We start from the raw sequence: 17444 nt of genomic DNA, 5'->3' as shown, positions 1-17444 counted from the left end.
AAGATGGCTCTGACTTTCTTATTATTATCATCAAGTGTTTCATGTACCACTTTAGGAAGCCTCTGTATACATTTTTCATAAGAGTCCATTAATTTCAGTACTGGGCCCTTCTATAAAAATATATTCTGTAATCTTGTTTTGTTAAAATTAAACACTAAGCTTTTTTAATTTTCAATTACAAATTACCAACGTCCTTCGATAAAGAAAGTGATTTGGTTGACAGCAGAATGAATTAAATTATTTCATATCTATAAAAGACGCGAGCATTGACGTGAGACGAAATAACCTACTGGTGTTTATAAGAAATTGAATGTTCAGAAATAATATTCAATGAGATTAAACTGTAATTTATAAAAATTTAATCAGTAATTGATTAACTTTATAAATAATTATTTTATAAATAAAAAATATAAGTCTCAATGGCATAGTCTTTCAGATTGCCTTTTTGTTTTTAAATACACCAACTTTTTTTAAGAAGAGCTCAATACACAAAAAAAATGCACCTAATATATCCAACTGTCCGATATTAAAATTATTCGGACATAAAATTGTTCACTTGAAAAAACATATGTATAAAAAGTTTCAGGACAAAATGAGCTAAAATAATAATGTCACCAGCATAATCATTATTTTAAATAATAATCACATGTTCTCTTCATTCCAGGAGAATAAAATAGGTTCAAATTCATACATCTAAATAAATACTTAATTAAAATTTGCGGCACTTCTATTCATTGGTAGAATTCCTATAGGAGCCATTGAGTGAGTACAAAATATGCCTTATAAAACCCAACTTCAATGTGTCCCGTTTTCTTTTTGCTTGATCCTTAAATATCATCCATTCCAAATAGACTTTGGAATCCTTAGGACCCCATCCCGATGTCTGACTAAATAAGGACCTTACCGTCTGGAACAGAATAAAAACATTAAGACGGTATATAATAAGGGCAAAGAATAATTGATGTATCAATATTCATCCCTCTAAGATGGTCGAAGGTGCAAGGATTATTTCTTTGTCAAATTGTTTAATGTGCTCCACAAAAAATTAAGTTGATAGTTATAAAGAAGCTTTAAAAAATGGAGACAAAATCTGTCTAATGCATAATGTATAAGGATAGAAGAAATAAAATAATAAAATAATGACACGTGAATAAAGGAAATAAATTGAACATTACACAGTACAGTCCTTAGAACAGGTTATCCTAATGAGAAGAACTCTAAAATAATTTATTATAACAGTGAGATTGCACAAAGAACATTATTAATTATTATTCAATCTATTTTATTTTTTTAATGGATGAAGAAAGTTCACATAGCTAATCTTTTTTGAAAACTTAAGTAAAAGATTTAAATTTATTGCTAAAGAGATGGAAAGATTTTTGAGAAGGGAATATGGAAGTCTAGGCATTAACAAACATTGACATTGGCTGGCTGGCTGGCTAGACACTCTATACACTATGTAACATTCACCATTCATCCACATTTCCTCAACTCATCCATTTGTTGACTTTTGTAAAGTAAAAGAGCTGAAACTTTTATCGATTTAGGTGAGATTCATCACCTTTCAATGTTTAAACGCCTTTTAATATACACTTGAAAATAATAATACTACATTAAATTGCTATAATATAAAATATTTTACTGATAATTTATTTCGCTACGTTTTATGAAAAATCATTGAAAAAATGAATAAGTGTACATCACTGACTAACAATATCATCTTCTTGCAACACCAAAAGTATTTTTTTTAAATTTTCTTGTACTTAATTTGAGATTGATGAATATATTTGAAAAATAACATGCAGAGCATACCCTTATTGAACTGGATTCCCTTTGTATATAAACTATAACCCCCCAAAAAGGTAACTGTATGAGGCCAAATGCCGCCAACACCCAACCTGAAACTGGAAAATTACAAGCAGTTAGAATTATCTGCTAAAATGTAACCATTAAATTATTATTCATTGTTTTTTATTTTTTTTTATTTTAAAAATGCTAGATAATTTTAATTGAGTCAAATATTTAGGACATGAAAAATGGGGACATAAAACATGGCCTTACTGTATGCACTTATTGGATATGCATTATTCATATATTTTAACATCTCAAGACTCGCCAAGGCGTATAAGAACACAAAGGTCATCACAAATGGAGTGATTATACCCCAGCACCATCGCAAGTAGAATGATACCTTCTTGCCGGTCATAAACTCGATATCTTCACAAAAATCTTCCAGTCCTGAAATATGTAAACAGCGAAAATGTATCATTAACAATGAAGCAGATGGTTGATTTTTAATAGATGTTTTTCACAATTTTTAAGATTTTTTTTATGTTTCGACCTGTTCTCAGAAAGGATTTTTAAATGTTGATTAGTTCTAGAACAGTAAAAAAAGTCACCCATTTAAAAATAAATAATGTATCATATTTACCATATATCCAAATGATTCCAATAAGTTCCGCTAATGCCAGTCCCAAAACTAAAAAAGTGCCTCCAAAGTAATCTACAAGATTCAAAATATGTTGGCCACCCTATAAATAAGAAAAAAAAGTTTTACAGTATATTTTTATAGTACAGTTTTCAATAGAAAAGCAAAATTTTATACACAAAATTAATGTTATAATAATTTATGAAAAAGTTACAGGAGTAATGTAGAGGAGTCCAGGTATAAATGTAACGATGCATGATAGAAGTGCAATCTTCCAATATGAAAACTGTTTGAAACGGTCAGCCAGAACAGTCACTATAGAACTTTGATATGATACTGCACTTCCAAGGCCCAAAATCCACAACATTGCAAAAAAAAGTGCAGAGAAAATCTGGAAAAGAAAATTGGTTAAACAACTTAGGCTCTAATTCCGTTTTTATGATAAATATGCGTAACATATATAGTGATTGGGACGTTCGCCAACCTTGCTTGAGGTCCTGGGCGATGAAATTTTTGTTTATAAGGTGGTTTTATATCAAAATATTTCGTTTATACGGTAACTTAATACTAATCACCTTACCTTCCTGTAATAGATGATTGAAATCTTATTGAAATACACGGCATTTGAATGAATAATGCAGTGCCCTATGCACCATTCTGTGTGGATAAGGGTTCGATGATGACATATATAAATATGTACCTATGTAGCAAAAATCAAAGAGCTTAAAAATTTGAGGCCTATGATGACATTTATTTACTTAGTAAGTAGTTATTACTAAGTAGTTTATTACACATTTTTTGAGACATACTCCCAACACCATGGGACTAAAAGTCCCGTCTTGAGTTGGGACGAGTAATTAGTTGACAGACATACGAGTATATCACCATAAATATTATAGGATCAGAAACATAATAATCATTTAAAAAAAGAAATATATGGCAAATCAATATGGGAAACGGCAAACACAAAAATTCAGAAAATCTTCAAGGAGTTTCCCACTCAAATCCCTCCCTTTAAGGAAAATCCAGTCTTTAACTCCTCTCTTGAAAATAGTTTTTGCCCTTGAGAGCTTAATACGCTCTTCCAAAATATTGAACACTCATTCTCAACATTCACTGACATACATCTGTAATTTTTTTAGAATTTTTTGTATGTTTGATTTGTACATTTCTATGTTTTTATAATTTATTTTAAATCATAAGGCATAAGGTAAGAAACGCTTGTTACCTGTGGAAATTTATCAAATTTAGCTATGGCATCGGGATATGATATGAAAGCGAGACTATTTCCACCACTTCCGATCACATCTCTTATGTTAGTAACATTCTTCTCATGAGCTAAGTTACCGAGGATTCCAAATATAGTGACTCCAGCTAAGAGGCTTGTAAATGTGTCGAGGCCTACCACGATGATAGCATCCCTGTAAAATTAAATAGATGTATGCAAATAAATACATGCAATAAATTATTATTATAAATATTTTTTTTAAAGGGGCCCACTAAGCCTATATTTAAGAGGCTTGTCAGCAGGTGGGAAAGAGAGGATATGGATGGAAGTAATGAAAAATACACCATAACACCAAATTGAGACAAAAATCTTTCTTGGACTTTTTTCTTGCAACTGGTTAGTTTCACAGTTAAAACACCAACTGCGCCATGGCTCCTGACTTAATAAGAAAGGGATATTTTGATTAAGGGAAAGATCTTTGATCAATATTCAGAGTATATTTCCATAAATGTTTCTATTTATAAAGAATTATTTAATATGCAATGACATAAAACAAATGACATATTCCGGAGTGAGATTTTTTTTTCACTCGAGATGCATCCGTACCTGTATATATTTTGCTTAAATTTGTTGAAAGACGAGTACATTATGATAGCTCCAATACAAACAGTAAGTGAGAAGAAAACTTGGGTCACTGCTGCGTACCAAACCTAATAAAATATATAAAAAATAAATTAGAACACATTACAAATATTTATCAAGAGAATATACAATTTATTATTTATCTTTTAAAATGTAAAATTAGATTACGTATACTTTTATACCTTAGGACTGTACAACTGATGCCAATCTGGTTCAATAAAAAACCTGATTCCTTCCAATGCGCCATCTAATGTGGCAACCCTTAAATAATAAATTCAACTTATTAATACCTATAAGTACTAGAGATGTGACAATAATTTCATTTCTTAAGATTATCAGATATTAAGAGATGTCAGATGTTACATTTTTTAATATTTTTTTTTACAAATAACAGTTTGACGATATTCAAATCCTCATAGTTTCATAGAGCAATTTCATGTCTTCGCAACCTCATTAGTTAGTAGTAGAAGGTTAAGTAGGGGGTTTTGTAAATGTATTAGAAGGTACTTTCTTAAAACTTATTTCAGGAATTATTATTAGAATTTTTGGTCTTTGTCAATTTTTGTTACAAATAACAAGACTTTACTAATGACAAGAGTTTACTGTGTAAAACTTAGTGGATTAAAGTATCAACCTGTTATTTAATTGAATAAAATTTTATGAAATTACAATGAACATTTCTCGATAAATTTCACCAACTAATTTGAATGTTTTATAATTTTTATATTTTTTTTAAAGTATTGGAATTTTCTACATACTTGATGAGAAGTGTAATCATAATAACATAAGGAAAAAGGGCCAAGAAATAGGACGCCTTTCCCGAACTTTTTACTCCGTTCATCATGACAAGAAATATGAAAAACCATGAAAATAGTAAACAACAAGCCAAGCGCCAATCTGGATAACCTGAGAACACAAATATAGGATGATTAGTTAAGAGATATTTCAACAGAGATGGAGAGCCAATTTGTGAAGGGAAAATGGAATCATAGCCATTTATAAGGCTTCGTAATGACATTTCCCTAAGTTGTTAGTTGAAGTAATCACTTTATATACATAATGAAGGGTCAGATGTGGAACAGTGGATCAATTTATTTATTTTTAATTTTAAAAAAATCTATGTTTATTTAGTAAACACTTTTTTTCAGTAAATAAATAGTTTACCCTTTACCCTGACTTTGCTAAAAAGAAACAATATATAATTTACTAATAAATTATAATATAAGTGATATTTACTTACTTGTTACACTGTACACCAAATCTGGGGGGGGCCCAGAGGGTATATACATGATTTGCTTTCAATTTCAATGCTTGATTAGAATAACTGGCAAGCTTTTTTGACCTATTCAATGGCTTTATATGCAATAAATTAAATAGAAAATACATTTACTTACAAATGCTTAACTATTTCAGAATAGCAATGAAATGACTTATTTTTTAAAATCATCATTTCACACCAACAAAATCTTTTTTTTTGCAATTACTACAAAAATCGTAAATACTGTTATTAAATGAGCAGATATTGAATTATCATTTGCAGTAGAAAAAAACAATGTTGCAATGAAGAAAAATAAGGGAAATATTATTACTGTTATAGTGTATCCCATGTTACATTGTTCCCCAGCTGACCCTACTCTGTAAAAATTACATTTCTGCCCATCATCAAAAAATTATATTTAGGTATTTTTCATTTTTCAAACATTTGCATAGAATGGTACATAAAAATCACATCACAGTTACCACAACCTGTTTATTTTTTTGTAAAATAACTGCTGTAGCCATTCCAAGTAAAGTACTTTAATTTAAAATAAATAATGTGCTACACTCACCAATTCCATTTGTAATGTTGTCATACTGCCCAAGTACAGATTTCCTAAAATGTTTTTTTTTATTAACATATTTGTTTACTCAATTTTAGCACAAATTTAAAACACAAGATTTAAAAGATCTCATAATACATTATCAAAGAGATTTTGTTTAGCACATTTTTTAAGGATGAGGGAATCTGGTTGTAAGGCTCTGTTTATGTGTTTTATTTATGAATTTGATTTGTTTAATAGATGTATCTTTATTGATTGAAATATTGTTTAAGCTTGTAAATTTCTTTTATTCAAAATCAACACAGGACAGAGGTCCTACAGAGTAAGCAGGGTGTTTTGAAAAATAGAATATTGTCAAATTAATAATTAAATAAATAAAATATATATATTACGTGAAATAAAACTCAGAGCTGCTTGTTTTATTCTTGTTATCATGATAGCTACCATTCCTGGTAGAAGCTGAGTAACAATTAGGTCCCCATTCCTCTATGCAGGTAGCCCAAGGTAGTTCGAGATTAAAAGATTGTAGCATGTAGAAGATTGTTAAAGCCATTAGTGACACATAATATGTGACTATGGAGAATGTTGCTACTAACTGACCATATCCCACACCTATAAACAATGTTTAATAATGTATATTTACTATGTTTAAAGAACTCAATTTGTGCTACTTATAAATTGAATAATGAAATCTTTTCATTTAAATTTGTCCACCATCAACAAAATGAATCTCACTCTTACTCAAAAACTAAAATAATAGGGACTTGAATAAGTTCTCGGTGTTTCCCAACACAGGGTGTTAGCTTAGCCTTTTTACATTGGGCAATACTACAGCTAGCTTAAATATTTTTTCATAGTGTTAAACATGTTGAATTTCGTGCCAATAAAATAGTATTTGCGGGGAATTTCACTGGGTAGTCTTACCCCACCCGCCGTATTTACCGGATATTCCTCTTTTCGATTATCACTTGTTCCGATCGATGACTCATGGCCTGACTGAGCAGCACTTCCATTCTTATGAAGATGCCAAAAAATGGCTCGATTCGTGGATAACTTTAGAAGATGAGTTGTTCTTTTGAGATGGTATTCGTAAACTGCCAGAAAGATGGGAGAAAGTAGTCGTTAGCAATGGACAATACTTTCAATGACATGTTCTTTACAATTTTTTAAAAATACAGCATTAATTTTCACGAATAAGCAGCGAGCACTTATTCAAGTCCCCAATATATACAATTTATGTTTAATTTTTATTTAAAACTACATATTTACATAGTTGATTCTCCATAATGTCTATTGGTGAATATGATTATGCTTTTCGCAACCATAATATTTACTGAATTAAATTTAAAAAGTTAAGAAGACTGAATAACTAAATCAAAGCCGACTTGTTTTGGAACACAATCTGCCTTTGCCGAGGTGTTAACACTTATCCTGATATTGATTTTAAAAAGCTACTTAAACAAATCTCATAAATAAAATCACCTGTCATAGCGGGTGAAATGGCCCACACTCGAATTGGATTCCTTCCAGAAAACTGTCCTAGAATCATTTCCAAATAGTACATTGGTTTCCCAACAAAAACCAGAACAATCAGATAAGGAACTAAGAAGGCTCCACCACCGTTCTCATAGGCGGTGAAAGGAAAGCGCCATATATTTCCTAAGCCAACTGACATCGCGATACACGACATCAGGAACTCTAGGTTATGGGACCATGTTGGCCGATCATCCGGAATATCCTTGAAACATAAATTGAGCAATTAATAAGTCTTACCCTCGCTTGTTCCTTATGCTACATAAGGTATTGCATTGGTAGATTAATTGAGGAGTATAAAAGCGAAAATGCTACTGCCAACTAGCCAATATTTTTAAACATACTTACATTTTTAATAATCAATTTGATTTAAAATTAAAAATAAAACTGGGAATACAATTTATGTCTGAAAATTTGTATTAATAATTACCACAGTCCCGATAAATACATTTTCTTCTACGGGTTCAGCGGATTCCGTTCGGATTCTTTTTCGAGAAAGCTTCTTCCTCCTCTGTTCAGTAGATGTTCCTTCACCGGTTTCATTTTTCTGTTATGTTGGGACAAAAGTGTTATAAAAAAATAATCATTTGCATTCTTACGATTTACCCAATGTTTCAATTTTAGGGGGAATTTTCAACAAATTTTCAAGTAACGTACTATTAGTAAATAAGAATCAAGTTATGGCAGAATGGAGTTCGAAGCACATACCTTTGATTTGCGAGTCTATGACACTAAGCACGGGACCACAACCTGATTCTATATATACGAGGTCGGTTCAAAAAGTATTTGACTTTTATTGATAAAAACAACATTCATTGAGATATAATTAAATGACACTAATCCTCTTCAAAGTAGTCCCCTTGAGCTGCTACACACTTCTCCCAACAGTTCTGCCACTGCCGGAAGCAACGCTGGAAAGACTCTTTTGGTATGGCGCGCAGGTGGTCCGTCGCAATGTTCATGATGTCTTCCCTGGTCTGAAATCTGGTCCCTTTCAAAGGCATTTTCAGCTGGGGAAAAAGCCAGAAATCACAGGGAGCATCACAGTCTCCAGCATGTCCTGTGCAATCTCCACACGAAGTTGCTTCTGCTCAATTGTCAGCAACTTTGGCACAAATTTTGCTGAGACCCTTCTGAGGGCCAAATCTTCAGTTAAAATGGAATGAATGGATCCAACACTAATGCTCACTTCATCAGCAAGTTCTCTGATCGTTATTTGACGATCCTGCATGACCTGAATCCTTACTTGATCAATGACAATATCAGTTTTGTATGTTGAAGGCCAACCGGATCGTGCTTCACTCTCCACTGATGAGCGGCCATCTTTGAAGTGGTTATACCACTCCTTTATCTGTGTGGTGCCCATTGCTTCGTCCCTAAACACTTTTTTAATTTTGTGGATAGTTTGCACTTGAGAATCCCCAAGCTTTAAACAGAATTTGATGCAGTAATGTTGTTAAACATTTTCTGTCATTTTGTTAAAACTAAAATCCGACGACAATAGCGTACACGTGCTCACTCTTCAATGGCGTGGCAGCGACTGAGTGGCGCTGTGGTCGTGAAAAAAATTGAGCATGCGCACTAGGTATACCTACAAATGTATAATCTAAGCTCCGCCCTCAAAGCGTTATTTGTTTTGCCAATAAAAAATATGGTCCGATGCTTTTTGAAGATACCTCCTACATATACATAGTAAAATGATGGTGTATGTGTAATTTAAAAATCATTTTATCTAGAAAAAGAGTTACAAGCAGAATGCATTTTCATGTAACATCTATTAGTTTTTTTTTATGGACAAAGAAACAAAAATATTTTGTATGGACACCGGAATTAGTATTTTTGTTTTCTAATTTCACAGGAGAATATTTCATTTAGAATATGATAAGAGTGATCTATTTATATCTTTTGAAATAATGAATCCTTTGTGACATTTACGTTATTGCAAAACAAATCTTTTCAAAATTTACTCATGCAAATAAAACGAGAATTGACCATATGTGGTATTCTGTGCCATATGGCTAGTATTAAAACATTCATACATTTGACTAAGTAAAATTATTTGAACATAAACTCTTACCGCCATAACAAATTAACAGTGTAAACGTTTTTCACTCTTTAAAAGAATTAGCAATGGTTTTCTGAATATTAAAAATAATTTTAATGCAATTACACTTTGAAAAAATACTATTTTAATGACAATACTCTTGTTGAAAACGAATGAAAGGATGTGCGAATAACATTCTACCCACGATACAATGTAACAATTTTAATTATCGGAGTTGCAAGATTACAATGTAAATTAATACTAAACAACCTTTTTTTCTTCATTGTGGTACTTGCATAGAAAATGTTGTAAGAAACAATCTGCTGAGTTATACTTTTGTCAGTACATTCAAATTAAAATTATTGTAGAAACAGCGGTGAGTCACATAAATAAATAAAATATATTTTACAATAAAGTATTGAAGGGTATAAAAATAAACCTTACCCTAACCATTTAATAAATATTTAATGTTGACCATCAAACATTATCAAATTAACATTATCAAAGACCCAAAGTACATTTTTTTATTACCAGTGATGGTTTTGTCACTTTGGTGAAAAAAATTAATGAATTTCTATAACCTATGTGTGAAGTTGGAGCAAATTGTCTACGAATGATAGATCTAGTATTTGGATTGAAATGGATGCATAAGTTTTGTTTAAAAAATACCTGTGTAGTATGTAATCTAAACATTTGAAATATTTAATTGTTACTGTTTTAAAGGAACTACGATTTATGTTATTTAAATCTCTGTTGGAATTCAGTCCATTTGTGCGTCATGATTTTTCTGGTTCCACTCATATTAATACTTATGAATTTACTTCATGCGGCGCCAAGGATACTTGAGGGCCATTTACATGTGGACAATACAATAGATAGGAAAATATTGTCTTGTCCCAGTTCCGTGAACCGCCTCGACAGCATGGAACGCTGCAGAGTAAATGAAAATTATTACTCATTTTATACCAAGATGTATTGGAATTGTTAAAGAATGAACTAAATAATAAATATGTTTTTTTCTGCCTCCATTTTTGGTAGAAAAAATGTGTGGGAGTGACACATTCACGAGCAAATCACTATTGTGACAAGGTTTTGTCCATGCGTGGTTATATGAGGACAATGTGGCTGCTAAAGACCGCACGCAGTGATGGAGGTAATTATTGTTCCGCAAAAAAAGTCTGTCTGTCTTATCTCACACATAAGAATGCTTATTAAAACACACATAAGAATATGCCATAAGATTTAAAATTAATATATAAATATAGGTGTTCTTTAAACCCTGTCACATCCAAAACCATGATGATCAGTATGGGCTAGAAGACATATTAAAAAAAATATTTAGAAAGAAGAAAATTTGTAAAAATAACAAATGGTTGCTTACTTCTGCAGGGGAGAAGTGAGGGGAGAAGTGTGAGGAGAAGTGAGGGGAGAAGTGAGGGGAGCGTGGTGCAGTATCAGACTCCCCCTCCTTGTTTCTTCCCTGCAGAAGTAGCAACCATTTGCTTTTTTTGAAATTGAATTTTTTTCATTCTAAAAATTTATTTTAATGTGCCAATATGTCTTCTTGCTCATACTGATCATCGTGGATTCGGATGTGACAGGGTTTAAAGAAAATCCTGTATATATATAGGGGTTTCCCAGTATTGTTAATTCGACCACATAATGTATTTTGGTGAATTACAAATAAACATTTAATTTTTATTTAAAAATAAAAAAAAAATAATCGTAGGCAATAAATAAAAACAAAATGAGTGCAAGTATTTTATATTTTCATGAACAAAGATCAATGTGATCACATTGTAATGTATACAATATCAGGTATGTTCATGTAAATACGAGATATTCACAAGAGTTTGTTTATTAATCTTATTGTCTAAGGTTTCTTCTGTTCTTGTCTCTTGGCCGCATTCTCTTCTGCCTTCTTCTTCTGTTCTGCGGGCTTCAAGTTGTGCTTCTTGGAGAACCTCTGGTTTCTCAAGAACTTGGCATCCATCTAAAATCGAAAATAATACTAATTAAGAAAAAATAATACCAACATTGAAATGTTCAATAACATTGGATATTTTGATAGATTACAATCTAACAATATTTTGAAATATGTCGCAAACTTTTACTAACAAACAGGGATATTTTATAAAGATAGATGGAACAGGATTGTGGTCTAGTGGTAGTGTCACATTCAGAGGATCGAGGTTTAAACCCCGCTCTAAAAATTTAAAGCCTCCATTTTGCAAGTTAATTTATATCCAATACATTACTCGGATTCTATCAAAATAGTATCAGCAGTCGTTTTGGCTACATACAAATTTAATGACTCTTGTACTAAGAAATATTAATCTGTCTTTATTGGAATATCTATAAACATAATAGTGGTAAGCAAAACTAAAAGTTGAATCTTTGCTTTACTTCTACTGTTTCTAACAAATCGGCATTGAAAGAAACATTGTATGTTAAATGCTAGCGTTGTCTTATGGTGTGCAATGAATGTGTAGTTTTTTCAACATTAACACGAATGTAAATTTGCCCACAACATATATGATTAATTGGAAATTAGAGCTGACTCACTGTCTTATTATATTTGTTGTTTGTGAATCTGTATCCCGGCAGATGAAGAATACAGTTGTGTGTAAAATAGAACCAGAATCCTGGATGAGTATTTTCCACTCGGAGGCTACTCTCAGGTAAAAATCCCAAAAAAAGAAATTAAGTGGAGAAAACTCCGCCCTCGTAGGATAGTGGTTGGCATGTTCGCCTACCATGCTTGAGGTCCTGGATTCGATTCATGGTAAAATCAACTTAAAATATTTGTTTAGAAAGTGATTTTCAACTGCAATATTTCTATTTATTTATGTTGATTTTAGTAGTTAGTTATCTGGGAATATAATTTGAAAACACAAAATTTGTTATGTGGTATTCTTACATCTCACAACATCTTCGAGATTTGCACTGGTTAAAAAGCCCAGAGAGAATAAAATAGAAGCTTAGTTGGACAGTATTCAAATCCCTTCTAAAATGGCTCCAAGATACCTATCGGACCGTTGTATTAGGGAAAATACATGCCCAAGAAAATCTACTCTTAGGTCAGCATTTGATTCAAGAAGAGGAAAACTTGTCGAAATCCGGATCCCAACTAAAATCTCACTTCTTTAAGATTATCATACCTCAATTTTAAATCAGAAAATATAATATGTCACTTTCGTTTAGTTAGAATGAAAGTTTAAGTATACAATTTAAAGCGCCCTTGAGGTGATTTTTCACAAAAATGGCGCTATATAAATCAGCCAAATATTATTATTATTATTAAAATACACATACCCCGAGGGTAGACTCGAACCTGCACTTCAGAGGCCGCTTGATGCCATTACGGTGGGCCTTTCGGTCTAGAAAAATAAATACATACATAAGTATTTATCAAAACAAATAACAATCGGGTAATGAGATGTCATCAATGCACACCATTAGTGATACACAGGGCACTGGATTGGAACACCAATCGCAGCGTATCTTGATCATTTATCTTACATTGAAGGTAGGGTAAGATTTGTATTACGATTCAGGTGCCAGCAAGGGGCTATGAAATATTTTAATGTAACAACACTTTTTAAATCAATATTTTGAGTCAACCATGTTGGGAATCGGACCCATGCCTCTTGCATGGTAGGCAAACGTGCTGACCCCTACACCATGAGGACGACATGAATTATTATTACTCAATAGAATACTAAAAATTTGATCAAATAAAACTTGAAATGTTTGTTTTGGAAACATGTGTCCTGTGGCTAGTGTCGTGGACTCACGGATCGGGGGTCTGAGGTTCAAACCACTCATTGCCATTTTCTAAAAGCGAGTTATTTACAACTCATTGAAAATGGTCCCCAAAATTGAAATATTTGTGTAAATAAAAAGAGTGCAAATATTTCTGATTTATTTTTTGAATAAAAAATAATGTTTTAAAACCTTATGAAATAGGAAATAATTTGCTTTAAAGAATGCATAATAACCCAGAAAACTCATGATGCAATCTATACGACCATGAAAATCTATGAAATATAAGGTATGAATTGAGACAGAAAGAATTATAAGACAGTTATATTGGAAGTTTTTTGATAGCATACTATCTGAAGATTCTGAGTAAAGAAGAGTAAAATGTAATTAAGTTGATGGCGTTCTTTGGGAAAAACCTGATTCTGTCTCAGGTTTTTGGAAGGTACATTCACATGTATATGTAGCAATGTAGTTCAGGAGCACCATATCTTAGGATACTTATGCAGTTGCAGAAAAATGAACTATAAGTTTTTTTTTACCGAAACAACATAGTAAAAAAAAAAACATTAATTTAACGATGCATAATAGTAATATAGTATATATTATGATAGTGAACATTTTTTAAAAGTATTTTTAATTCTTGATATTTAAAAAAATACTTTTTTCGAAATCCCGAATTGTATTTTTTACAAGGAAACCTAACTAGCATTGTTCTTTTTTAGCATACTTTTCATATTAAACCTAATGGATTTTAATTGAAAAATAAAATACAGATCATTTAGGATTTAGTAACTATGAAAAAATTGGCCATGACATGTTGAGCTGACACCAGTAGCAGGAGTGAAGGAGTTTAAATGGCAATCAAAATTAAGATGAAAAAATCAAACAAAATAAACAACAGAAAATGCGAAAAGTAAAAAACCGCACAGAAAAGTCGTGAGAAAAGAATAAAGGCCGTAAAATACATCATGTAAATACGGCTGTCATTGGAGTGTTCAATGTTTTCTTTACTATAAATAATTTACGAATCGCTACACTAATAAACTGATATGAAATTACGAATAATGTACTCACTTTGGTTATGATTTGTGTGATTTTTTGACTTGGCCATCTCGAACGAGTAGAATTCCTGTAACACAAATATTTTAGGTTATACCACAGTGAAAACACAGAGCACTTAATTCACTAGATTTACGGAAAATAAACGGTCATCGAGTCGGTAGGACGAATACATATGCAGAATATCGTATATTCGAACGATTCTGAAGACCGATTAAATAAATAATTCAAAATTAACTTCAATATGACAATCAACTTGCCTTCTTGACAGATTATAAAACCGGAAAAGAAATTCGGAGCATAGAGCACAGACAATATTTGTTGTTGAAGTAGACAAAAATGACCCAACGCCATAGAAAAACTGAAATGATCGCAAAATTTGAATTGTATATTGGGCGAAATAAAAGGAAGTGTAAAATTTAGTAATATAGGTAATTACCACCGAAAAGATAATTGAAGTACTTATAGTTAATGCTCTCCTCAAATTTTAAATGAACTTGGTGCCTGATGATTAGTAATAAAAAATGTTATTGGTATATTATATATTTAAAAACTCACTCTTCTGTGCATCTTTGCGCCAATATATGCTTTGTATGATATACTTGAGTCGCATCTATGTCTTTAAATTTAGATTGATAACTTTCCATTTTGTGATTGATTTATGAATACACAAATTATCTACAAATCTTAATAGGTACACTGCAGATTCATATGGTTATTATATATTTTATTGCTGTAAAATTAATGTAAATACATTATACTTTAAATAAATAAATTGCACATTTCGAAAATGGACTCAGGTTTGACTAATATTTATATATTGTAATGAAATGTAATTGTAACATTGTAATATAAAACAACTGTTTCAGATAAACCTTTGTTTAGTTTTTAAAGTTCGCCAGAATGAGGAATGGAAGCTCTGCCAATGAAACAGATGCAATGCTTGCAATTTATCGTCTTTTCCCGCCTTAACTTTTAAATGTAAATTACCGGGTATACTGCAATTGTGGAGTTAAACTATTAAAAGTAATAATCCAGATTTGGTATTATGGCACGACTATCAATGCAAAAAACATTTTTATGTATCAGCGCTATGATTTTTTGAAGATTTCTGATTTTGAAATTACTTCGCCTGCGACATCTCAAGTTCTCTACGGTGAGTTGTCCTGATTGGTAACCGGAAATGTATCACAACACTCAGCCATTGGTTGATTTCGGAGAACTCGTCATTTAAAGTAGTTCATTTTCATCAATATCATTGTGAATTTTTTTATACATTTTCGAGAAACTTTGCCTTTACCGCACGTAAGTAAACATTTTTTATATCCGATTTCCCGTTGCACTGGACTTCCTCATTGATCAAATACATGGACTTTTTAAAAGTAATACTGTCAATTTGATCATTAAAATAATTAAATATTTGATCATAGTACGGACGGTCCAAGTGAGATCCATACAGACTGGTTTTCGGTAAAGCCAAATTTGTGCTATTTCGGTTGCAACTCCAGGTTTATTATAAATATTTTTCATACGCCTAATTTCCAAAAATCCTATTGCAGCCCATTACAAACGCAAATATGGAAGGGTGATACTTTAGAGCAGCGATCGGCAATTGGCGGCCAGATTTGGCTCGCCAAGTACTTTCTTTTAGCCCTGCGGGATCCTGTTCAGTTCCTGAACGGACCACAATAGTATATGCACCCTGGGGTGGTATTCCAAACGCTCTCGCGGCCGTATTATCTCGTGTATTTACATACAAAATACACGAGGGCGGTTCAGAATAGCACCCCTGGCCGTCAATTAATGAATTTTTATTTTTTTGTAAATCAGATGTTCAGGCTAACGAGTATTATAGTCAGTATGTTTTATATTAAAACGTCGTTTCAAATTGTATTTTATCATCACAGCAATTCTTTAATTGCATATAAGGCACATTAGTTTTAAATCTGCGTTTGGCTCGCACGAGTGACGTCGACAGTCGTGTGGCTCTCTAAAAGAATCGGAATATTCATACAGCCCACAAACTAAATTAATTGCTGATGCTGCTTTGGAGGTTTTTATCAGAAAACAATTTAGAACTGTACTTGGAATTTTATGCTAATAAAAGCTTTAAATGGCATTAGAGGATTTCAAGTGTATTGAAATGAGTGTAGTGAACACGTTGATTTTATTATTATTAACATTGAAAGCATTTACTTTGTGGTCAAAGATTTTACTAAATGTTTTAATAACCACTTACCGGGACTCACGGGGACCTGTCACAATAGATCTTCACAGGTCGCAGTGCCGTCAAGAACTTGAATGGCGCTGACCCCCACGGGCTCTAAGAATAAGAATTACTTATTGACTTTTCTATGTCTACTTATTTCAGTGCATGCAATAGTTGCTTTTTAAAATGCATGGCATGTTGGTTTTATATTTTTGTGCAACAACTACGGTGAAGGTGTATGGTGGGTTTTGCAAGTTGGTTTGATAGGTGTCCTGACGAAGAGATGTAAGACAAATTGTTGCTTACTCCTGATGGGGAGAAACGGGGAGGAGGGAGCCTGATACACTGTCAACCGCACGGCCGCGGCCCCCTCGCTTCTCTCCTGCAGAAGTAAGCAACCATCTGTTTTTTTAAATATTTAATTTTTTTAAATTTTCTTCGTTCTAAATATTATTTAAATATGCTAGTATGTCTTCTTGCCCATACTGATCATCGTGGTTTCGGATGTGACAGGGTTTAAAGAACGCCCGTACAGTACAAGTGTTGGTATGTGTTGAGAGAAATTTAAACATTATTCAATACTTCCAGTAATATTAATAAATAAAAATTTATAACGTCATTCGCATCGTTTTACTTACAATATTTCGAGTTAGTACAATTTTTTGTAAATAAGGACTGGATTCACACAGACAGTTGATAAGCCCTTTAGATGCGAC

At 32.1% G+C, this 17444-nt stretch overlaps 2 protein-coding genes across 2 annotated transcripts; both read right to left on the bottom strand.

The window, feature by feature from the left end:
- Positions 1 to 6: 6 nt before the first annotated feature.
- On the bottom strand, positions 7 to 9017 carry LOC148284027 (sodium-dependent nutrient amino acid transporter 1-like). The gene is made up of 13 exons (XM_088242801.1): positions 8685 to 9017; positions 7601 to 7856; positions 6511 to 6730; positions 6128 to 6171; positions 5057 to 5204; positions 4481 to 4559; positions 4263 to 4366; positions 3657 to 3849; positions 2643 to 2819; positions 2432 to 2531; positions 2062 to 2238; positions 1813 to 1904; positions 7 to 907 (listed from the first exon to the last, which is right to left on the bottom strand). Exons 1-13 carry the CDS (start codon positions 9015 to 9017, stop codon positions 728 to 730), a joined length of 2103 nt encoding a protein of 700 aa, XP_088098927.1. The 3' UTR covers positions 7 to 727.
- Positions 9018 to 11443: 2426 nt separating this feature from the next.
- RpL29 (ribosomal protein L29) lies at positions 11444 to 14808 on the bottom strand. The gene is made up of 4 exons (XM_088242806.1): positions 14780 to 14808; positions 14535 to 14589; positions 13011 to 13075; positions 11444 to 11688 (listed from the first exon to the last, which is right to left on the bottom strand). Exons 2-4 carry the CDS (start codon positions 14569 to 14571, stop codon positions 11569 to 11571), a joined length of 222 nt encoding a protein of 73 aa, XP_088098932.1. The 5' UTR covers positions 14572 to 14589; positions 14780 to 14808; the 3' UTR covers positions 11444 to 11568.
- Positions 14809 to 17444: the final 2636 nt, after the last annotated feature.

This window comes from Micrasema longulum, unplaced genomic scaffold (assembly GCF_059751315.1).
Source record: "Micrasema longulum isolate JH-2025_06_02 unplaced genomic scaffold, ASM5975131v1 h1tg000165l, whole genome shotgun sequence".
NCBI classification, from domain to species: Eukaryota; Metazoa; Arthropoda; class Insecta; order Trichoptera; family Brachycentridae; genus Micrasema; species Micrasema longulum.
This window is presented reverse-complemented; position numbering and strand designations above follow the sequence as displayed.

Coding starts and splice junctions, on each gene's coding strand:
- RpL29 (XM_088242806.1), bottom strand. CDS start 14,571: ATGGCCAAGTCAAAAAATCACACAAATCATAACCAAA. Junction 13,076..14,534: donor TCACACAAATCATAACCAAA/GTGAGTACATTA, acceptor TTATTTTTCTAG/ACCGAAAGGCCCACCGTAAT. Junction 11,689..13,010: donor GGTTCGAGTCTACCCTCGGG/GTATGTGTATTT, acceptor TTTCGATTTTAG/ATGGATGCCAAGTTCTTGAG.
- LOC148284027 (XM_088242801.1), bottom strand. CDS start 9,017: ATGGGCACCACACAGATAAAGGAGTGGTATAACCACTTCAAAGATGGC. Junction 3,850..4,262: donor TTTAAGCAAAATATATACAG/GTACGGATGCAT, acceptor TTAATTTTACAG/GGATGCTATCATCGTGGTAG. Junction 2,239..2,431: donor TGGAATCATTTGGATATATG/GTAAATATGATA, acceptor TACATATTTCAG/GACTGGAAGATTTTTGTGAA.